Source organism: Salmo salar, unplaced genomic scaffold, assembly GCF_905237065.1.
Source record: "Salmo salar unplaced genomic scaffold, Ssal_v3.1, whole genome shotgun sequence".
Taxonomy (NCBI): Eukaryota; Metazoa; Chordata; class Actinopteri; order Salmoniformes; family Salmonidae; genus Salmo; species Salmo salar.
In genome coordinates this window covers 231240-256387 of record NW_025550442.1, presented here as the reverse complement: position 1 = coordinate 256387, position 25148 = coordinate 231240, and the positions used below count along the sequence as shown (strand labels likewise).

Genomic DNA, 25148 nt, shown 5'->3' with positions numbered 1-25148 from the left:
ATAATAAACACACAGAAATACGAGCCTTTGGTCATTAATATGGTCAAATCCAGAAACGATCATTTCGAAAACAAAACGTTTATTCTTTCCGTGAAATACGGAACCATTTACGTATTTTGTCGAACTGGTGGCAACCCTAAGTCTAAATATTGCTGTTACATTGCACAACCTTCAATGTTACGTCATAATTATGTAAAATTCTGGCAAATTAATTACAGTCTTTGTTAGAAAGAAACACAGTTCGCAACGAGCCAGGCGGCCCAAACTGTTGCATATACCCTGACTCTGCTTGCACTGAACGCAAGAGAAGTGGCACAATTTCCCTAGTTAATATTGCCTGCTAACATACATTTATTTTAACTAAATATGCAGGTTTAAGAAATATGTGTGTATTGAGTTTAAGAAAGGCATTGGTATTTATGGTTATGTACATTTGTGCAACGAATGTGCTTTTTTACGCGAATGCTCTTTTGTTAAATCATCACCCGTTTGGCAAAGTTGAAGTAGGCTGTGATTTGATCAATCATCAAATCAAATTTATTTTTATATAGCCCTTCGTACATCAGCTGATATTCTCAAAGTGCTGTACAGAAACCCAGCCTAAAACCCCAAACACCAAGCAAAGCATGTGAAAGAAGCACGGTGGCTAGGAAAAACTCCCTAGGAAAACTTCCTAGAAAGGCCAAAAACCTAGGAAGAAACCTAGAGAGGAACCAGGCTATGAGGGGTGGCCAGTCCTCTTCTGGCTGTGCAGGGTGGATATTATAACAGAACATGGTCAAAATGTTAAAATGTTCATAAATGACCAGCATGGTCAAATAATAATAATCATAGTAGTTGTCGAGGGTGCAACAAGCACGTCCGGTGAACAGGTCAGGGTTCCATAGCCGCAGGCAGAACAGTTGAAACTGGAGCAGCAGCACGGCCAGGTGGACTGGGGACAGCAAGGAGTCATCATACCAGGTAGTCCTGAGGCATGGTCCTAGGGCTCAGGTCCTCCGAGAGAAAGACAGAAAGAGAGAAATTAGAGAGAGCATATTTAAATTCACACAGGACACCGGATAAGACAAGAGAAATGCTCCAGATGTAACAGACTGACCCTAGCCCCCCCGACACATAAACTACTGCAGCATTAATACTGGAGGCTGAGACAGGAGGGATCAGAAGACACTGTGGCCCCATCCGATGATACCCCGGACAGGGCCAAACAGGCAGGATATAACCCCACCCACTTTGCCAAAGCACAGCCCCCACACCACTAGAGGGATGTCTCCAACCACCAACTTACCGTCCTAAGACAAGGCCGAGTATAGCCCACAACGATCTCCGCCATGGCACAACCCAAGGGGGGGCGCCAACCCAGACAGGAAGACCACGTCAGTGACTCAACCCACTCAAGTGACGCACCCCTCCCATGGACGGCATGGAAGAACACCAGTAGGCCAGTGACTCAGCCCCTGTAAAAGGGTTAGAGGCAGAGAATCCCAGTGGAAAGAGGGGAACCGGCAAGGCAGAGACAGCAAGGGCGGTTCGTTGCTCCAGCCTTTCCGTTCACCTTCACACTCCTGGGCCAGACTATACTTAATCATAGGACCTACTGAAGAGATAAGTCTTCAGTAAAGACTTAAAGGTTGAGACTGAGTCTGCGTCTCTCACATTGGTAGGCAGACCATTCCATAAAAATGGAGCTCTATAGGAGAAAGCCCTACCTCCAGCCGTTTGCTTAGAAATTCTAGGGACAATTAGGAGGCCTGCGTCCTTGTGACCGTAGCGTACGTGTAGGTATGTACGGCAGGACCAAATCGGAAAGATAGGTAGGAGCAAGCCCATGTAATGCTTTGTAGGTTAGCAGTAAAACCTTGAAATCAGCCCTTGCCTTAACAGGAAGCCAGTGTAGGGAGGCTAGCACTGGAGTAATATGATCAAATTTTTTGGTTCTAGTCAGGATTCTAGCAGCCGTATTTAGCACTAACTGAAGTTTATTTAGTGCTTTATCCGGGTAGCCGGAAAGTAGAGCATTGCAGTAGTCCAGCCTAGAAGTAACAAAAGCATGGATTAATTTTTCTAGGCGTCATTTTTGGACAGAAAATTTCTGATTTTTGCAATGTTACGTAGATGGAAAAAAGCTGTCCTTGAAACAGTCTTGATATGTTCTTCAAAAGAGAGATCAGGGTCCAGAGTAACGCCGAGGTCCTTCACAGTTTTATTTGAGACGACTGTACAACCATCCAGATTAATTGTCAGATTCAACAGAAGATCTCTTTGTTTCTTGGGACCTAGAACAAGCATCTCTGTTTTGTCCGAGTTTAAAAGTCGAAAGTTTGCAGCCATCCACTTCTTTATGTCTGAAACACAGGCTTCTAGCGAGGGCAATTTTGGGGCTTCACCATGTTTCATTGAAATGTACAGCTGTGTGTCGTCCGCATAGCAGTGAAATTTAACATTATGTTTTCGAATGACATCCCCAAGAGGTAAAATATATAGTGAAAACAATAGTGGTCCTAAAACGGAACCTTGAGGAACACCGAAATTTACAATTGATTTGTCAGAGGACAAACCATTCACAGAGACAAACTGATATCTTTCCGACAGATAAGATCTAAACCAGGCCAGAACTTGTCCATGTAGACCAATTTGGGTTTCCAATCTCTCCAAAAGAATGTGGTGATCGATGGTATCAAAAGCGGCACTAAGATCTAGGAGCACGAGGACAGATGCAGAGCCTCGGTCTGACGTCATTAAAAGGTCATTTACCACCTTCACAAGTGCAGTCTCAGTGCTATGATGGGGTCTAAAACCAGACTGAAGCGTTTCGTATACATTGTTTGTCTTCAGGAAGGCAGTGAGTTGCTGTGCAACAGCTTTTTCAAAAATTTTTGAGAGGAATGGAAGATTCGATATAGGCCGATAGTTTTTTATAATTTCTGGATCAAGATTCGGCTTTTTCAAGAGAGGCTTTATTACTGCCACTTTTAGTGAGCTTGGTACACATCCGGTGGATAGAGAGCCGTTTATTATGTTCAACATAGGAGGGCCAAGCACAGGAAGCAGCTCTTTCAGTAGTTTAGTTGGAATAGGGTCCAGTATGCAGCTTGAGGGTTTGGAGGCCATGATTATTTTCATCATTGCGTCAAGAGATATAGTACTAAAACACTTTAGTATCTCCCTTGATCCTAGGTCCTGGCAGAGTTGTGCAGACTCAGGACAATGGAGCTTTGGAGGAATACCCAGATTTAAAGAGGAGTCTGTAATTTGCTTTCTAATGATCATGATCTTTTCCTCAAAGAAGTTCATAAATTTATTACTGCTGAAGTGAAAGCCATCCTCCATTTGCGAAGGCTGCTTTTTAGTTAGCTTTGCGACAGTATCAAAAAGAAATTTCGGATTGTTCTTATTTTCCTCAATTAAGTTGGAAAAATAGGATGATCGAGCAGCAGTTTGATGATAAATGAACAGGCACCGCATTAATTATATGCAACGCAGGGCATGCTAGTTAACCTAGTAATATCATCAACCATGTGTAGTTAGTGATTATGTAAAGATTGATAGTTTTTTTATAAGATAAGTTTAATGCTAGCTAGCACCTTACATTGGCTCATTGCAGCCACAAGGTCCTTTTGACGCTGCACTCGTGTAACAGGTGGTCAGCCTGCCACGCAATTTCCTCATGGATTGCAATGTAATCGGCCATAATCGGCGTCCAAAAAGGCAGATTACCAATTGTTATGAAAACTTGAAATCGGCCCTAATTAATCGGTCAACCTCTACTTGATATAAGAGAAAAGAGTTGAGCGTTCCTGAGCTCCACAGAACAACTGTGCCTTGTTTCTATCCTGAAAATTACATGAATTCTATGATTCACTGAGAATTACAATTACATGATTTTTCAAAAATAAACCTTTTCATCTAGAAATAAAAATAGTAAATAGCTTTCTAGAGGACATAACCCTAATCTTGTTTCTCTTTCTCTTCTTTCACATGGAAATGTAATTAATTGTAGGCCCCATATCCCAGATCAGCTGGAGCAGGGCCTGTAGAGAGGAGGCCGGCTGGTTTCGGAAGGCCAGACGAGGAGTACAATCGAGGATTTGAGTACGACGGGCCTCGCTTTTATCCAAATGGAGGCCCTCGAGGTTACCATGGCGAGGATCAAAGAGGCTACCTTGGCGACAGCCTTCATTTTCCTAACGAGCGCAGAGGTATTCCACCTTCCCGGAGAGTAAGTGGGTTGTCAGACAATGAATAAACCATTATTGTATATGCACAATTGAAGCCTTATGCCAAGGAAGCATAATATCTGCCCATCAATCTACTGTACATGCTGGGTTTACAAGCACAAAACAATGTGCCCCATATCGATTGCATTAGTATGATTTGAGAAGCTGCAAGAAATATTTCTCTGACAGAGTAGAATGTGAACACCACAATGGAAGTGCTTCTACATCTGCATTGCTTGCTCTTTGGGGTTTTAGGCGGGAGATAATAATATTAACATACAGGGTTTTTCTATTCTTTTGTTTTCTATTTCTGTATAAGCACTTTGTGATATCTGCTGATATAAAAACATCTGTATAAATGCATTTGATTGAAGTACTTAATTTAGGTCAGAGTACAGTCAATGCTACAGTTATAGGGTATATGATTATAGTACAGCTAGAAATCCATTATATACACCGCCAACTGTATGAGGAGGAGTTTATTTCAACCTCTGACGCCACTTGGTGTTCAGATAAAGAATTACATGTTGAGTCGAAGATGCTCTGTCAATCACTTTGATTGGTGCATGGACCCCAGGAAGAGTAGCTGTGGACCCCAGGAAGAGTAGCTGCTGCTTTTGCAACAGCTAATGGGGATCCTAATAAAATACCAAATACAGAAGATTGGAAAATAATATTTTAGAAAATACTGTCTAATCAACAGCAGCACCATTGTGTTGTTTCTCAGGATGGGACACCTGTAGATACAGTTGAAGTCAGAAGTTTACATACACTTAGGTTGGAGTCATTAAAACTTGTTTTTCAACCACTCCACAAATTTCTTGTTAACAAACTATAGTTTTGGCAAGTCGGTTAGGACATCTACTTTGTGCATGACATGTAATTTTTCCAACAATTGTTTACAGACCGATAATTCGGCTGTATCACAATTCCAGTGGGTCAGAAGTTGACATGCACTAAGTTGACTGCCTTTAAACAGCTTGGAATGATGTCATGGCTGATGTCATAGCTTTAGAAGCTTCTGATAGGCTAGTTGACATCATTTGAGTCAATTGGAGGTGCACCTGTGGGTGTATTTCAATACCTACCTTCAAACTCAGTGCCTCTTTGCTTGACATCATGGGAAAATCAAAAGAAATCAGCCAAGACCTCAGAAAAATAATTGTAGACCTCCACAAATCTGGTTCATCCTTGGGAGCAATTTCAAACACCTGAAGGTACCACGTTCATCTGTACAAACAATAGTACGCAAATATAAACACCATGGGACCACACAGCCGTCATACCGCTCAGGTTCTGTCTCCTAGAGATGAACGTACTTTGGTGCGAAAAGTGCAAATCAATCCCAGAACAACAGCAAAGGATCTTGTGAAGAGGCTGGAGGAAACGGGTACAAAAGTATCTATATTCGCAGTAAAACAAGTCCTATATTGATCTAACCTGAAAGGCCGCTCAGCAAGGAAGAAGCCACTGCTCCAAAACCGCCATTAAGAAAGCCAGACTACGGTTTGCAACTGCACATGGGGACAAAGATCGTACTTTTGGAGAAATGTCCTCTGGTCTGATGAAACAACAATTAGAACTGTTTGACCATAATGACCATCGTTATGTTTGGAGGAAAAAGGGGAGGCTTGCAAGCCGAAGAACACCATCCCAACCATGAAGCACGGGGTGGCAGCATCATGTTGTGGGGTGCTTTGCTGCAGGAGGGACTCGTGCACTTCTCAAAATAAATGGCATCATGAGGGAGGAAAATTATGTGGATATATTGAAGCAACATCTCAAGACATCAGTCAGGAAGTTAAAGCTTGGTCACAAATGGGTCTTCCAAATGGACAATGACCCCAAGCATACTTCCAAAGTTGTGGAAAAATTACTTAAAGACAACAAAGTCAAGGTTTTGGAGTGGCCATCACAAAGCCCTGACCTCAATTTTATAGAAAATGTGTCGGCAGAACTGAAAAAGCGTGTGCGTGCAAGGAGGCCTACAGACCTGACTCAGTTAAAGCAGCTCTGTCAGAGCTATGGGCCAAAATTCATCCCACTTATTGTGGGAAGCTTGTGGAAGGCTACCAGAAACATTTGACCCAAGTTAAACAATTTAAAGGCAATGCTACCAAATACTAATTGAGTGTATGTAAACTTCTGACCCACTGGGAATGTGACAATATAAATAAAAGCTGAAATGAATAATTTTCTCTACTATTATTCTGACATTTCACATTCTTAAAATAAAGTGGTGATCCTAACTGACCTAAGACAGGGACTTTTACTAGGATTAAATGTCAGGAAATGTGAAAAACTGAGTTTTTAAATGTATTTGGCTAAGGTAAATGTAAACTTCTGACTTCAACTGTGTGTTGTTCAGTGCTGTCTAATCAACAGCAGCATCACAGTGTGTTTCTCAGGATGGGACACCTGTAGATATGTTGTTCAGTACTGTCTAATCAACAGCAGCATCACAGTGTGTTTCTCAGGATGGGACACCTGTAGATATGTTGTTCAGTACTGTCTAATCAACAGCAGCATCACAGTGTGTTTCTCAGGATGGGACACCTGTAGATATGTTGTTCAGTACTGTCTAATCAACAGCAGCATCACAGTGTGTTTCTCAGGATGGGACACCTGTAGATATGTTGTTCAGTGCTGTCTAATCAACAGCAGCATCACAGTGTGTTTCTCAGGATGGGACACCTGTAGATATGTTGTTCAGTGCTGTCTAATCAACAGCAGCATCACAGTGTGTTTCTCAGGATGGGACACCTGTAGATATGTTGTTCAGTACTGTCTAATCAACAGCAGCATCACAGTGTGTTTCTCAGGATGGGACACCTGTAGATATGTTGTTCAGTACTGTCTAATCAACAGCAGCATCACAGTGTGTTTCTCAGGATGGGACACCTGTAGATATGTTGTTCAGTACTGTCTAATCAACAGCAGCATCACAGTGTGTTTCTCAGGATGGGACACCTGTAGATATGTTGTTCAGTACTGTCTAATCAACAGCAGCATCACAGTGTGTTTCTCAGGATGGGACACCTGTAGATATGTTGTTCAGTACTGTCTAATCAACAGCAGCATCACAGTGTGTTTCTCAGGATGGGACACCTGTAGATATGTTGTTCAGTACTGTCTAATCAACAGCAGCATCACGGTGTGTTTCTCAGGATGGGACACCTGTAGATATGTTGTTCAGTACTGTCTAATCAACAGCAGCATCACAGTGTGTTTCTCAGGATGGGACACCTGTAGATATGTTGTTCAGTACTGTCTAATCAACAGCAGCATCACAGTGTGTTTCTCAGGATGGGACACCTGTAGATATGTTGTTCAGTGCTGTCTAATCAACAGCAGCATCACAGTGTGTTTCTCAGGATGGGACACCTGTAGATATGTTGTTCAGTACTGCCAGCCCCCCATGTAGAACAGGTTAATTTTAAACAATAAAAGTCATTCCCTGTGTCTGTGTTCTAGCCGGAGGAGCCGTACCCCTACCCCTCTAGACCACCTCCTAGAGAGGACCCCCACACAACACGCCAGATGGACTTCAGGTAGGCACAACTGTCTCACACACTGCTGGATATTTGTTTTGAAACTTTCATCAGGAGAATTGGAGTTTAATCTTCAAGTAGTCTAACCTTGTGTAACCAAACTGATCACCATTCTGTTTCACTACAAGTAGCTCTCCTGAACCCCCCTCCCAGATAAAATGATGCACTGTCATTATGTAAGTGACCAGAAGATGGCATTGTTGCACCACTTGTTTACCATGACAACCAGTCTTTTTGACACAGCCTCCCCAATCAGCCCTGTAGACTGAAGCCCATGTCATGTCTGTACTGATTTGCGTATCTGTGTGTCTCATTCTGTGTGAAATGTTTTCATAGTACAAGAGAATAATCACATAGGCATCAGGTCTGGGCCACGTCGGCCCCCGTCCACCTCTCTGCTCACATAGCTCTCTCCTGGGACTGGGAGAGAAACACACAAACACCTCAGGGTCTACTGCTGCCGCTCTGCTTTCACAGCGCGCCACACCTGGGTTCAAATGGTATTTGAATTCATTTCAAATATTTTATCTGGGCTTGATTGAGCTTTGCCTTGTCTGAATGGCTCCATAAAATAGTCCCAAAACAGAAAACCCCGCCCATCTGACACTCCAGGCAGACTAGAGCAAAAACTGAAAAGATTTCAAGTGGTATTTGAACCCAGGTCTGCACAGCGATGAGCGTACCATTCCTTGTGGCAGCCCGGGGTCGCATACTAGTCTTTAAAACCCTATCTATCTGTCTGTCTGTCTGGTGTAACCTGACATGATAGAGGTGAAGGAAGGTACAGGGATAACAATGGCGTCTACTGAGTCACCCTCCGGACAGCACCATCAATATGACAGGAGTCATAACAGGACATAGGTCTTTTCTGTGTAAGGCAGTCACTACACTACAACGTTGTAATGTGATGGTCAGAGTGTGACAGAGCAGGGTTCTGTGACTGTCCCAGGGTCAGGAGAGGTACATGCAGCAGCAGAACTCACCTGTTATTTTAAGGGCCAGGTGTTCAAGGCTGTAGGTTCTTTCTTCTCACACCTTCAGTTCCTCAGGTGAAATAATAGAGAAAGTAATTACTGTGATAAATCAAGTTAACGTTGAGAGGTTATGATAGTCACACACGCCCCGAGGCCCCATGCAATCCGGTTAGTTAGGTTAGGTCTGGCCGTTGTTATTTGTCTTGGCATATTTACCTGTCGTGACTTGGCATATTTACCTGTCGTGACAGTGTAAAGGTAAGGGGCGCATAAAGAGACAGAGATTACTTAGTCTGATTCAACCTGAAGTTGACTGATGTTCAAACTGTATTTCTCATACAGTTGCACTCTTGACCTGAACTGTAATCACCAGGACTAAAGTCATTAGATTGAGTTCTCCTTTTAGTGATCACTGATAATGTACATTTAAGTAGTAATTTTGAAGTCCATTCAGGCATTCTACAGGTGTATATATATAGAATACAGTAACCGTAGGTTTGAGAGTGAGAGCAACCTCCTTACTTAATCAACACAGCAGCAATTTAACTAAATATGTTCTACTTGAACAACCGTCTCTAATTCAACACCTAGGCTTTTGATTTGACCCCGTTGGTCAGTTAGGTCAGTTAGAGCCCACTGTTAAACAGCCAGGGGCCACAGTTCCAGTTCAGAAGAGGGAGGTGGAAGTAGTAGGGTAATATTTAGGGGTGATATCGGCAGTAAAGACACATGTGGCCATTTGCTTTGAGCACAGATGGGGTCAGACGAGGTCAGGTACCCTTCAAACAACACCCTGTTCATGCGTTCCAAATGGTACCCATTCCCCTGTATAGTGCATCACTTAACCAGAGCCCACAGTGCACTATGTAGGGAATAGGGGGCCATTTGGGATGCATCCCCTGGGTCATTAAAGTTTTGTGAGGTCGGTCACTCCAAGCTGCTGGTTGGTTGGTTGGAGGACGGGGGAGATGATGAGGTTCAGGCTGGGGTCACTGAGACCAGGTGCCTTTCATTTGTTTATACCCCCTCCTGCCCCTTGGCCTGCCTGCCTGCCTGGCTGGGTCATTCTACTGCCTGTCGTATAGGAGGCACATAATCAGCGAGGGCAACAAACCAGAGAGGATCAACCGTCCCAACAGGAGAGGAGAGAGAGGGCTGCAGGGTAAACTAACGTTCCTGGTTTTACTGCTGCGAACACAGATGTGTGTTTAGGAAGGTAGAACTACTAGGGCTTAGCCTTTGCACAGAGAGCAACGGTCCAGTTTTAACAGAGTCATTAAAACCACTTAGAAATACCATTTAGCCTAAAGATATTTAGATAAATATGTAGTTGGTTAGGTTTCTGTCCCAGTACATTTTGGGAAAAGCATTGATTCGTGGTGTACTTGTGGATTTTCAGTCCTAATCTGTAGCAGTACTTTGTCCTCATTTTACAATGTCAGACATGAGAGGAAATGTAAAGATTCTTAAGGTTTGGTGCTCAGATTGTGACCAGGGTGGTGTTCTGTTGCTGTGGTGCTATGTAATCTCTACGGTACCTCATCTGTATACCATCTACCTCAGCCCGGCGCTCCCCTGTCTAGGAGCCTGTCTCACTGGTCTCCGACCTTCACCCCTACGACCACGGGGTCACCCCTCTCTCCCCCTGTCCGTGTCTGTCCTGGCAGCACTACAGGCTCCAGTGCTGATCCACCGTGGCCAGGGGAGGAGTTATCTAAATAAACCCTTCAACATCTTGACAGGAGTGTCTTGTGTCTAGGGACGACACCTTCTTAACCCAGATGTAGCAGAAGATGGAGATCAACAGAGAAGGTCAATGGTTTCTCTGAGTGGGGTGGGACTACTGGATACTTAGTGCTCAGTGACCGCCGTCAAATGACAGTTGAAGCAGTCTTGTTGAAGCAGTCTTGTTGAAGCAGTCCCTCTAAAGTCAGGCCTAATCGCTCTGACACAGTGCAGATGGAAAGCTTTGACGAACAGCAGATGTAGGCTAGTGACCAAGACTCCAAGACATTCCCCTCCTACCTTTTTATATACCCGGATGCAAAGTGGTGGTGACCTTTGGTTAAGATATAGTCTACTGCTTCCACCGATGTACTGGTTTTTTAATCTCTTAGTTTACCTTAGTCCTTTAATTGCCAAGTACCTCCAGTATTAAAGCTGATGTGTACAGTCTGCTGATGAGATGTGGTCCTTGATGTGTGATTGTCTTTCCACCCAGAAGCAGTGGCCGTGCAGCACCCCCTCCCCCCAGCGTCAGGGCTCAGGGGATGTACCCTGCACCCCGCTCCCTGTCTGCTGTGGTCCCAGAGGGGGGTGATGACACCCTGATGCAGGCCATCCTCAACCTGGACAGAGGGTATGTATCTGTCTGGTACTACTACTACTACTACTAACTAGACAGAGGGTATTCTACTACTACTACTATCCATTACTAACTGGACAGAGGGTATGTATCTGTCTGGTACTACTACTACTATCCATTACTAACTGGACAGAGGGTATGTATCTGTCTGGTACTACTACTACTATCCATTACTAACTAGACAGAGGGTATGTATCTGTCTGCAGTACTACTACTACTATCCATTACTAACTGGACAGAGGGTATGTATCTGTCTGGTACTACTACTACTCCATTACTAACTGGACAGAGGGTATGTATCTGTCTGGTACTACTACTACTATCCATTACTAACTGGACAGAGGGTATGTATCTGTCTGGTACTACTACTACTATCCATTACTAACTGGACAGAGGGTATGTATCTGTCTGGTACTACTACTACTATCCATTACTAACTGGACAGAGGGTATGTATCTGTCTGGTACTACTACTACTATCCATTACTAACTGGACAGAGGGTATGTATCTGTCTGGTACTACTACTACTATCCATTACTAACTGGACAGAGGGTATGTATCTGTCTGGTACTACTACTATCCATTACTAACTGGACAGAGGGTATGTATCTGTCTGGTACTACTACTATCCCCATTACTAACTGGACAGAGGGTATGTATCTGTCTGGTACTACTACTACTATCCATTACTAACTGGACAGAGGGTATGTATCTGTCTGGTACTACTACTACTATCCATTACTAACTGGACAGAGGGTATGTATCTGTCTGGTACTACTACTACTACTTCCATTACTAACTGGACAGAGGGTATGTATCTGTCTGGTACTACTACTACTACTATCCATTACTAACTGGACAGAGGGTATGTATCTGTCTGGTACTACTACTACTACTCCATTACTAACTGGACAGAGGGTATGTATCTGTCTGGTACTACTACTACTATCCATTACTAACTAGACAGAGGGTATGTATCTGTCTGTAGTACTACTACTACTATCCATTACTAACTAGACAGAGGGTATGTATCTGTCTGGTACTACTACTACTATCCATTACTAACTGGACAGAGGGTATGTATCTGTCTGGTACTACTACTATCCATTACTAACTGGACAGAGGGTATGTATCTGTCTGGTACTACTACTACTACTACTATCCATTACTAACTAGACAGAGGGTATGTATCTGTCTGGTACTACTACTACTATCCATTACTAACTAGACAGAGGGTATGTATCTGTCTGGTACTACTACTACTATCCATTACTAACTGGACAGAGGGTATGTATCTGTCTGGTACTACTACTACTATCCATTACTAACTGGACAGAGGGTATGTATCTGTCTGGTACTACTACTACTATCCATTACTAACTGGACAGAGGGTATGTATCTGTCTGGTACTACTACTACTATCCATTACTAACTGGACAGAGGGTATGTATCTGTCTGGTACTACTACTACTATCCATTACTAACTGGACAGAGGGTATGTATCTGTCTGGTACTACTACTACTACTACATTACTAACTGGACAGAGGGTATGTATCTGTCTGGTACTACTACTACTATCCATTACTAACTAGACAGAGGGTATGTATCTGTCTGGTACTACTACTATCCATTACTAACTGGACAGAGGGTATGTATCTGTCTGGTACTACTACTATCCATTACTAACTGGACAGAGGGTATGTATCTGTCTGGTACTACTACTACTATCCATTACTAACTAGACAGAGGGTATGTATCTGTCTGGTACTACTACTACTATCCATTACTAACTGGACAGAGGGTATGTATCTGTCTGGTACTACTACTACTACTATCCATTACTAACTGGACAGAGGGTATGTATCTGTCTGGTACTACTACTACTATCCATTACTAACTGGACAGAGGGTATGTATCTGTCTGGTACTACTACTACTATCCATTACTAACTGGACAGAGGGTATGTATCTGTCTGGTACTACTACTACTATCCATTACTAACTGGACAGAGGGTATGTATCTGTCTGGTACTACTACTATCCATTACTAACTGGACAGAGGGTATGTATCTGTCTGGTACTACTACTACTCTACTACTATCCATTACTAACTGGACAGAGGGTATGTATCTGTCTGGTACTACTACTACTACTACTATCCATTACTAACTGGACAGAGGGTATGTATCTGTCTGGTACTACTACTATCCATTACTAACTGGACAGAGGGTATGTATCTGTCTGGTACTACTACTACTATCCATTACTAACTGGACAGAGGGTATGTATCTGTCTGGTACTACTACTACTACTATCCATTACTAACTGGACAGAGGTATGTATCTCTGGTACTACTACTACTATTCATTACTAACTGGACAGAGGGTATGTATCTGTCTGGTACTACTACTACTATCCATTACTAACTGGACAGAGGGTATGTATCTGTCTGGTACTACTACTACTATCCATTACTAACTGGACAGAGTGTATGTATCTGTCTGGTACTACTACTACTATCCATTACTAACTTATTCAGTTGGATATATAGTGTTTCAGTTTAATGTTTTAATGTCACATACACAAGTACAGTGAATGCCTTTCTTGCGGCTCTAACCCCAACAATGCAGTAATCAATAACAATCTATTACTAAAAACATGAGGTAGAACAAAAACAGTAAAGAAATAAGTAAGGTTTCTATATACAGGATCAGTTCCAATAGCATATTTACAATGTGCAGGGATACTGGAGTGATGGAGGTAGATATGTATAGGGGTAAGGTACTATATACAGGGTCAGTTCCAGTAGCATATTTACAATGTGCAGGGATACTGGAGTGATGGAGGTAGATATGTATAGGGGTAAGGTACTATATACAGGGTCAGTTCCAGTAGCATATTTACAATGTGCAGGGATACTGGAGTGATGGAGGTAGATATGTATAGGGGTAAGGTACTATATACAGGGTCAGTTCCAGTAGCATATTTACAATGTGCAGGGATACTGGAGTGATGGAGGTAGATATGTATAGGGGTAAGGTGGGCAGGGATACTGGAGTGATGGAGGTAGATATGTATAGGGGTAAGGTACTATATACAGGGTCAGTTCCAGTAGCATATTTACAATGTGCAGGGATACTGGAGTGATGGAGGTAGATATGTATAGGGGTAAGGTACTATATACAGGGTCAGTTCCAGTAGCATATTTACAATGTGCAGGCATACTGGAGTGATGGAGGTAGATATGTATAGGGGTAAGGTACTATACGGAAGTTGTACAATGTGCAGGGATACTGGAGTGATGGAGGTAGATATGTATAGGGGTAAGGTACTACAGGATCAGTTCAAGCATATTTACATTCAGGGATACTGGAGTGATGGAGGTAGATATGTATAGGGGTAAGGTACTATATACAGGGTCAGTTCCAGTAGCATATTTACAATGTGCAGGGATACTGGAGTGATGGAGGTAGATATGTATAGGGGTAAGGTACTATATACTGGGTCAGTTCCAGTAGCATATTTACAATGTGCAGGGATACTGGAGTGATGGAGGTAGATATGTATAGGGGTAAGGTACTATATACAGGATCAGTTCCAGTAGCATATTTACAATGTGACAGGGATACTGGAGTGATGGAGGTAGATATGTATAGGGGTAAGGTACTATACAGGATCAGTTCCATAGATATTTACAATGTGACAGGGATACTGGAGTGATGGAGGTAGATATGTATAGGGGTAAGGTACATATACAGGATGTTCCGTAGTATTTATAATGTGACAGGGATACTGGAGTGATGGAGGTAGATATGTATAGGGGTAAGGTAATATACAGGATGTTAGTAGATATTTACAATGTGACAGGGATACTGGAGTGATGGAGGTAGATATGTATAGGGGTAAGGTACATGGATACAGGATAGTTGTGATATTTATAGATGTGCAGGGATACTGGAGTGATGGAGGTAGATATGTATAGGGGTAAGGTACATGATACAGGATGTTCTAGATATTTACAATGTGACAGGGATACTGGAGTGATGGAGGTAGATATGTATAGGGGTAAGGTAATATACAGGTAGTAGAAAATATGACAGGGATACTGGAGTGATGGAGGTAGATATGTATAGGGGTAAGGTGACATATACAGGATAGTTCCAGTAGATATTTATAATGTGACAGGGATACTGGAGTGATGGAGGTAGATATGTATAGGGGTAAGGTACATACAGGTAGTCCGTAGACAATATGCAGGGATACTGGAGTGATGGAGGTAGATATGTATAGGGGTAAGGTAACAGGGTCAGTTCAATAGATATTTACAATGTGACAGGGATACTGGAGTGATGGAGGTAGATATGTATAGGGGTAAGGTGACAGGGATACTGGAGTGATGGAGGTAGATATGTATAGGGGTAAGGTACAAGATACGGTCAGTTAGTATGTGCAGGGATACTGGAGTGATGGAGGTAGATATGTATAGGGGTAAGGTGAATGGATACTGGAGTGATAGAGGTAGATATGTATAGGGGTAAGGTGACAGGGATACTGGAGTGATGGAGGTAGATATGTATAGGGGTAAGGTGACGAGGCATCAGGATATATGATAAATAGAGTAACAGCAGCGTATATGATGATTGTATCTGAGTGGTTGTGTTTAGTCAGTATAAATGAATGTGCATGTTATATGTTTATGAGAAGTTGATGTGTGTTGGAGTGTCTGTAGTGTGTACGGCCCTGTGAGTGTGTGTCAGTGTGTGTAGGGCTCTGTGAGTGTGTGTTGGTGTGTCAGTGTGTGTAGGGCCCTGTGAGTGTGTGTTGGTGTGTCAGTGTGTGTAGGGCCCTGTGAGTGTGTGTTGGTGTGTCAGTGTGTGTAGGGCCCTGGGAGTGTTGGTGTGTCAGTGTGTGTGGCCCTGGGAGTGTTGGTGTGTCAGTGTGTGTTAGGGCCCTGAGTTCAGTGTGTGTGGCCCTGGGAGTGTTGGTGTGTCAGTGTGTGTTGCCCTGGGAGTGTTGGTGTGTCAGTGTGTGTGTAGGGCCCTGGGAGTGTTTTCAGTGTGTTTGTAGGGCCCTGGGAGTGTGTGTGTGTCAGTGGCCCTTGTTGTAGGGCCCTGGGAGTGTGTATAGAGACAGAAATAAGAATAAAATTACAAGGGTCAACTCAGTCTGTGTAGCCATTTAGCTAGCTATTTAGTTAGCCATTTAGCAGTCTTATGGCATGGGGATAGAAGCTGTTCAGGAGCCTGTTGGTGTCAGACTTGATGCATTGGTACCGCTCAGACTCTACATATGTGAAGAAGCTGATCTCTCTCTCTCTCTCTCTCTCTCTGTCTTCTATCTTTTTTCCTTTATTTGACCCTTTACCATCTTTCGTTGAATGTACTGATTCTAAGTCACCCTAAGAGCACTAAAATCCCCTTGTCTCTCACCTACAGAAGGAAAGGTCCCTTGCCTCCCCTGAGAACAGACGTCCCCCCCTCCCCCCACAGCCGGTCCGGCTCCACCGTCAGTAGCAAGAGCTACTCTCCTGACAGAGGCAAGGGTCTCCCCCAACCCGCCCAGCAGAAAAGTAAGTACCTCCCCCCACCACTCACTCCCCACCAATCATGTTCCTCTTGGGTTGCATTCAGTTCAGCAGCTTATGAGGAGCTGGGATTCCAGCTTAACTTGTCCAATAGACAGATGAAGCCCTGTGAATTGACATTTTGACCCCACTACATTATTGGAACCAGGGGGAAATCCTCAGCCTCTGTAGTTTAATCTTGTCGTCCCCATCTGATGATGCCATGGCGTGCTTTTAGGTGCTCTCTGGTACCCCTGTGGCTGAGCAGCCCTGGGGTGGGTGGCTGTTCCCCAAACAGGCCCGTGGACAAGTACCCATGGGTCAGTGGTGCGCTGTGTTAGTGTGAATCAGCCATAGATGTGATTGTCTCTGCTGAAAGAAAGCTGAGCATGTGGATTCTGCTCCTCGTCCTCCATGTATTGGTTCTAACAGCCATAATGATCATCTATAGTAGCTCATTGGTCAACAGGAGCCGTTCCCAGCTGGCTGGCGGCCTGTGTGATTATAGTCTTAGTGACGTCCATGTTCTCTTCTCCATGGTCTCTCAGGGTGTGAAGAGTTTTGTCTGAGCAGGATGTCTGGTAAGTACAGGGAAGAGGGGAAACTAGGATGGGTTCTAGAGACTATAGTGTGTGTTTTAGTGTAGGGAATAAACAGTTACTGTAGATAATATCATCAACAGAAATGGGTCTGCCGAATCAATGCTGGATTACTGTTATTTCATCATAAGACTTCTATCCTGTGTTTTTAATGACACACTATCATTCTAACCAAGGACGTAGTATGGAGAAATGGCTCTTTAGCTCCTTGGTTAAACACCAACTCCCACAAGGTTGAACCTCAATGTTGAATTGAGATATAGAATGAGGTTTAACCGTGAACCAACATTCCCACCCTACGTCCAGCTCCGCCCATAATAAAAGAGATCTAGGGTTGAAGTTTTCTGTGAAGGTCTTTGTCCTGCTGAGTCTGTTTCAGCTGAGGTAACCTGAGAGAGAGTTTTCTGTGAAGGTCTTTATACTGCTGGGTCTGTTTCGGCTGAGGTAACCTGAGAGAGAGTTTTCTGTGAAGGTCTTTGTCCTGCTGAGTCTGTTTCAGCTGAGGTAACCTGAGAGAGAGTTTTCTGTGAAGGTCTTTGTCCTGCTGAGTCTGTTTCAGCTGAGGTAACCTGAGAGAGAGTTTTCTGTGAAGGTCTTTGTCCTGCTGAGCCTGTTTCAGCTGAGGTAACCTGAGAGAGAGTTTTCTGTGAAGGTCTTTATACTGCTGGGTCTGTTTCGGCTGAGGTAACCTGAGAGAGAGTTTTCTGTGAAGGTCTTTGTCCTGCTGGGTCTGTTTCAGCTGAGGTAACTTTGCGATCTTTCATATATGAGAGAGAGTTTTCTGTGAAGGTCTTTATACTGCTGGGTCTGTTTCAGCTGAGGTAACCTGAGAGAGCGTTGCTAATTGGTCGGCTGGCCTGCCGTTTTCACGCTCTCTCTGCCACTTTGTTATGGATCATAAAAACGCTGTCAGTTTGTTTGTGTAGAGACATAGAGGAAGGAGTAGGGTGTCTACTCTCTCTAATGGATATAACTGCTGTGTGGGGCGACATGTTAGTGTGGGAGATAGATGTTACTGGCCACCATGTTGGCTCTGTCAACCCTTTTCCAGGGGCAAGACAAAACTAATATCCTCCACCCATAAGTTCTCTCTCTCTCTGGTCTTTCTCACTCTCAATCCCACTTTCACATTCAGTTATGGAGTGTTTTTGATATCATGGAAATTAATTCTGTTCAACCCACAAAGTCGGCCAACGGATTTGACACAGTCACACATCTCTCCACTAAAAATGTCATTCAGAACTTATCCTCCATCAGAATTGAGTTCAGCAGTGTATCTGAATAATGTAATGGTATATGGTGCAGGGAGAAGGGACCCTCTTAATAAAATATGGAACCAGCACATCATTTGAATTTCTCCTGGGAGTGTCTGAGCATGGTGTTTGAAGTGACAGACATGGGCCTAATGGGTAATTGACCATGGCGCCTGCAGTGGTGCCCACTGAGCATCGATGCTGCTTGGGCATCAAGCCTCTGGCAACACAGGTCAGAGAGAGCGAGAGACGGAAAGAGGAGAGTGCCAACGGACGAATGAGGGCCTGCAATTCAGTCTGACTAGCCTGCAGGGTGTCTCCTAATGCAGTTCTCCCTTATTATGAGGCATCCACAGGATCTGATCAGTGCAGAGGGGATAGGAGGGGACAAGCCTGGATGGAGAGGAGTACAGAGGCTTAAACACTTCCCAAATAATAACAGGAGCTGGACAAACATCCAATGCAATGGTGGATGGAGACTGTCTGGCGGCGTGTCGGATGGAGACTGTCTGGCGGCGTGTCGGATGGAGACTGTCTGGCGGCGTGTCGGAGGGAGACTCTGGCGGCGTGTCGGATGGAGACTGTCTGGCGGCTGGAGACTGTCTGGCGGCGTGTCGGAGGGAGACTGTCTGGCGGCGTGTCAGAGGGAGACTGTCTGGCGGCGTGTCGGATGGAGACTGTCTGGCGGCGTGTCGGATGGAGACTGTCTGGCGGCGTGTCGGAGGGAGACTGTCTGTTCGATGGAGACTGTCTGTTCGATGGAGACTGTCTGGCGGCGTGTCGGAGGGAGACTCTCTGGCGGCGTGTCGGAGGGAGACTCTCTGGCGGCGTGTCGGAGGGAGACTGTCTGGCGGCGTGTCGGATGGAGACTGTCTGGCGGCTGGAGACTGTCTGGCGGCGTGTCGGAGGGAGACTCTCTGGCGGCGTGTCGGAGGGAGACTCTCTGGCGGCGTGTCGGAGGGAGACTGTCTGGCGGCGTGCCGGAGGGAGACTGTCTGGCGGCGTGCCGGAGGGAGACTCTCTGGCGGCGTGCCGGAGGGAGACTCTCTGGCGGCGTGCCGGAGGGAGACTCTCTGGCGGCGTGCCGGCTGGAGACTGTCTGGCGGTGTAGACCAGGTGTGGTGTATCCCCCTGTCACCCCCACAGGAACCTACCTGGCGGTGTCAGAACATGTCAGACACCTTTATAACCCCCAATAAGATCACACTATACACTGAGTGGTCTTTTTCATTGTACTGGCTCGAGGTGTGTTGTTCTGAATGAATCCCTCCTCCATCCCTCAGGCTCTGTTGTGTTCTTTTCTTTCTCTCTCCCTTTCCAGACAAAGACAGGCCCCCTGGTCATTCTCAGGACGGGTCACCTCAGAGCACAGCGTCCACTAAGGTGAGTCCTGCTGATGAAGTGTTTTACACATTAAAAACTTGGACAAAAGGAAGAGTCACCACTATATTTAACTGTTCATGCTTTAATTCAGGTCAGTGTGTGGTTTATTTAAGCAATAAGGCCCAAGGGGGTGTGGTATATGGCCAATATACCACGGCTAAGGGCTATTCTTAGGCACGACACAACGCGGATTGCTTATTGCTTTTTAAAAACTGGGAGGAGAGACGGAGAGAGAGGCTGGCTGGCTGGCTGTTTCCTCTGCCTTTCTCTTGATGACTGAAGTGGTACTGACTGAGTGTAACTAGACTCCCCATGGGGATATGGGATAGTGAATGTGCGATGCTCCACCATACTAAATACACAGAGCTGCCTGATGCTCCACCATACTGAATACACAGAGCTGCCTGATGCTCCACCATACTGAATACACAGAGCTGCCTGATGCTCCACCATACTGAATACACAGAGCTGCCTGGTGCTCCACCATACTGAATACACAGAGCTGCCTGATGCTCCACCATACTGAATACACAGAGCTGCCTGATGCTCCACCATACTGAATACACAGAGCTGCCCGATGCTCCACCATACTGAATACACAGAGCTGCCTGATGCTCCACCATACTGAATACACAGAGCTGCCCCGATGCTCCACCATAGTGAATACACAGAGCTGCCCGATGCTCCACCATACTGAATACACAGAGCTGCCCGATGCTCCACCATACTGAATACACAGAGCTGCCCGATGCTCCACCATACTGAATACACAGAGCTGCCCGATGCTCCACCATACTGAATACACAGAGCTGCCTGATGCTCCACCATACTGAATACACAGAGCTGCCTGATGCTCCACCATACTGAATACACAGAGCTGCCTGATGCTCCACCATACTGAATACACAGAGCTGCCTGATGCTCCACCATACTGAATACACAGAGCTGCCTGATGCTCCACCATACTGAATACACAGAGCTGCCTGGTGCTCCACCATACTGAATACACAGAGCTGCCCGGTGCTCCACCATACTGAATACACAGAGCTGCCTGGTGCTCCACCATACTGAGTACACAGAGCTGCCTGGTGCTCCACCATAGTGAATACACAGAGCTGCCTGGTGCTCCACCATAGTGAATACACAGAGCTGCCTGGTGCTCTACCATAGTGAATACACAGAGCTGCCTGGTGCTCCACCATAGTGAATACACAGAGCTGCCTGGTGCTCCACCATAGTGAATACACAGAGCTGCCTGGTGCTCCACCATAGTGAATACACAGAGCTGCCTGGTGCTCCACCATAGTGAATACACAGAGCTGCCTGGTGCTCCACCATAGTGAATACACAGAGCTGCCTGGTGCTCCACCATAGTGAATACACAGAGCTGTCTGATGCTCCACCATACTGAATACACAGAGCTGCCTGATGCTCCACCATACTGAATACACAGAGCTGCCTGATGCTCCACCATAGTGAATACACAGAGCTGCCTGATGCTCCACCATAGTGAATACACAGAGCTGCCTGGTGCTCCACCATAGTGAATACACAGAGCTGCCTGATGCTCCACCATACTGAATACACAGAGCTGTCTGGTGCTCCACCATACTGAGTACACAGAGCTGCCTGATGCTCCACCATACTGAATACACAGAGCTGCCTGATGCTCCACCATACTGAATACACAGAGCTGCCTGATGCTCCACCATAGTGAATACACAGAGCTGCCTGATGCTCCACCATAGTGAATACACAGAGCTGCCTGGTGCTCTACCATAGTGAATACACAGAGCTGTCTGATGCTCCACCATACTGAATACACAGAGCTGCCTGGTGCTCCACCATACTGAATACACAGAGCTGCCTGATGCTCCACCATAGTGAATACACAGAGCTGCCTGGCACGCTAGTGACGCTACATTAACTATGGTCTCTGTTTCATCATATCATCTCTAACAAACAAACCTCCTGACAAATTATTCTGGAACATCTTAGAACTGTTAAAGTGCTGTGAATCATCTGATGCCAGGTGTGTTAGTAAATATTTGCTGTATACTCTGGGTAGAATCATCCTTTTGATTTGGGTTGACATTTAGACAACCGTTTGAACCTAGCCAGACACTTTCTGATACTTTATCCTCCGAGAGATCGGAAGGCGCACGGTACCTCCCTTGGAGATCCTGCGTGTGTGTGTGTGTGTGTGTGTGTGTGTGTGTGTGTGTGTGTGTGTGTGTGTGTGTGTGTGTGTGTGTGTGTGTGTGTGTCCAATAAACCCTCTGTGATGAAAGTATTTTTTTAGTGAGAGTCCCACGACCCCCCCTCCATCCCTCCCTCTCCAACCCTCTGTTTGATCTGGTCACGACAGGCAGGCAGGCGCTGTGTTCCCCTCCTCCACTCTCTCCCTGGTTTAGAACCCAGAACCTTAGCCAAGATCAAAGAGCTCTGCCATTAGTAAACTCATTTTAATGGGAGACCGTGTAGGTTCAACAAACACTCTTGCTTTTGGGAGTTATCCTTAGGAGAACACAGACACACACAGGCACCATGTCTCCCTGGGTAACTGCTCAGGCTTACACAGATCTGGGATGTTTAGGGTGTCTTCATGATGTATTCTTAAAGGCTAGACATTGAAGTGGGACTGGGAGAGAAAGAGAGTCTGACTGTGCTTACACAGGCAGCCCAATTCTGATATTTTTTTCCACTAATTGGTATTTTTTTAGAGCCCCACTCTCTCCTGGTTGCCCCGCCTCCCCCCTACACGCTTGGCTCTGTGATCCCCGTTTTCATATATTTGTCTTATTTTTGAATGATTTAGGGTCACTAATGCGACTTGACTCTAACTTGCTTCCTCTCTCCAGAATGTTTAATCAAGCGTAGCCAGCTCTCTGCATCCCCAGTCCCCTAGCTAGCCCCTTAAAGGACAATAGGAAATGAGGACTGAGCGATGCAGAGGGAGAGGGGTAGAAAGAGAGAGACGGGGGGAGAGAGAGAGACGGAGAGGGGTCGAGAGAGAGACGGAGAGGGGTAGAAAGAGAGAGACTGAGAGACGGAGAGGGGTCGAGAGAGAGACGGAGAGGGGTAGAAAGACAGAGACTGAGAGACGGGAGAGGGGTAGAAAGAAGAGACGGAGAGACGGAGAGGGGTAGAAAGAGAGAGACGGAGAGATCCAGAGGGAGAGGGGTAGAAAGACAGAGACGGAGAGATCCAGGGGAGAGGGGTAGAAAGAAGAGACGGAGAGATCCGAGGAGAGGGGTAGAAAGACAGAGACGGAGAGACAGAGGGAGAGGGGTAGAAAGAGAGAGACGGAGAGATCCAGAGGGAGAGGGGTAGAAAGACAGAGACGGAGAGATCCAGAGGGAGAGGGGTAGAAAGACGAGACGGAGAGATCCAGAGGGAGAGGGGTAGAAAGACAGAGACGGAGAGATCCAGAGGGAGAGGGGTAGAAAGACAGAGACGGAGAGATCCAGAGGGAGAGGGGTAGAAAGACAGAGACGGAGAGATCCAGAGGGAGAGGGGTAGAAAGACAGAGACGGAGAGATCCAGAGGAGAGGGGTAGAAAGACAGAGACGGAGAGATCCAGAGGGAGAGGGGTAGAAAGACAGAGACGGAGAGATCCAGAGGGAGAGGGGTAGAAAGACAGAGACGGAGAGATCCAGAGGAGAGGGGTAGAAAGACAGAGACGGAGAGATCCAGAGGGAGAGGGGTAGAAAGACAGAGACGGAGAGATCCAGAGGGAGAGGGGTAGAAAGACAGAGACGGAGAGATCCAGAGGGAGAGGGGTAGAAAGACAGAGACGGAGAGATCCAGAGGGAGAGGGGTAGAAAGACAGAGACGGAGAGATCCAGAGGGAGAGGGGTAGAAAGACAGAGACGGAGAGATCCAGAGGGAGAGGGGTAGAAAGACAGAGACGGAGAGATCCAGAGGGAGAGGGGTAGAAAGACAGAGACGGAGAGATCCAGAGGGAGAGGGGTAGAAAGACAGAGACGGAGAGATCCAGAGGGGAGAGGGGTAGAAAGACAGAGACGGAGAGATCCAGAGGGAGAGGGGTAGAAAGACAGAGACGGAGAGATCCAGAGGGAGAGGGGTAGAAAGACAGAGACGGAGAGATCCAGAGGGAGAGGGGTAGAAAGACAGAGACGGAGAGATCCAGAGGGAGAGGGGTAGAAAGACAGAGACGGAGAGATCCAGAGGGAGAGGGGTAGAAAGACAGAGACGGAGAGATCCAGAGGGAGAGGGGTAGAAAGACAGAGACGGAGAGATCCAGAGGGAGAGGGGTAGAAAGACAGAGACGGAGAGATCCAGAGGGAGAGGGGTAGAAAGACAGAGACGGAGAGATCCAGAGGGAGAGGGGTAGAAAGACAGAGACGGAGAGATCCAGAGGAGAGGGGTAGAAAGACAGAGACGGAGAGATCCAGAGGGAGAGGGGTAGAAAGACAGAGACGGAGAGATCCAGAGGGAGAGGGGTAGAAAGACAGAGACTGAGAGATCCAGAGGAGAGGGGTAGAAAGACAGAGACGGAGAGATCCAGAGGGAGAGGGGTAGAAAGACAGAGACGGAGAGATCCAGAGGGAGAGGGGTAGAAAGACAGAGACGGAGAGATCCAGAGGGAGAGGGGTAGAAAGACAGAGACGGAGAGATCCAGAGGGAGAGGGGTAGAAAGACAGAGACGGAGAGATCCAGAGGGAGAGGGGTAGAAAGACAGAGACGGAGAGATCCAGAGGGAGAGGGGTAGGACAGAGACGGAGAGATCCAGAGGGAGAGGGGTAGAAAGACAGAGACGGAGAGATCCAGGGAGAGGGGTAGAAAGACAGAGACGAGAGATCCAGAGGGAGAGGGGTAGAAAGAGAGACGGAGAGATCAAGAGGGAGAGGGGTAGAAAGACAGAGACGGAGAGATCCAGAGGGGTAGAGCGAGAGAGAGACGGAGAGGGGTAGAGAGAGAGATCCAGCAGTATAGAAGCGATGATCTAAGTTGGCCTCGTTTTCTCCTCGTTTCTCCCTGTCTTAGTCTCTGACACATGGGGCTGGGGCCAGCGCTGGGGGCCAGACTGTTATACCCAGTGGGGGAGGGATAATACTGTTGGCTGGCTGATCTCTCTCTACTATAGAGGGTTAATTGGAGCTCTGCTATGTGATTTGATCACCGTACTTAATGCAGTGTTAACATCTCATTTTGTTTTGGGGTTTATTTGAACTTTTCCCATGATGCACATGCAGAGTCTAGCTGAGCCCTAAAAGGAG

The 25148-nt window shown here is 45.9% G+C and overlaps 1 protein-coding gene across 9 annotated transcripts in view; it reads left to right on the top strand.

Annotated features, from left to right (window-relative positions):
- LOC106596473 (periphilin-1) overlaps positions 1–25148 on the top strand; it is a 36263-nt gene that overhangs the window by 2782 nt on the left and 8333 nt on the right. For 8 of the 9 annotated variants that reach the window (XM_045713795.1, XM_045713794.1, XM_045713793.1 and 5 more), the window contains exons 4-8: positions 4001–4219; positions 7692–7768; positions 10964–11101; positions 16543–16676; positions 19844–19905. In XM_045713795.1, the coding sequence (XP_045569751.1) occupies positions 4001–4219; positions 7692–7768; positions 10964–11101; positions 16543–16676; positions 19844–19905 (630 nt within the window). The remainder of the gene's footprint in view (positions 1–4000; positions 4220–7691; positions 7769–10963; positions 11102–16542; positions 16677–19843; positions 19906–25148) is intronic. The other variant, XM_045713797.1, reaches the window with a different exon arrangement.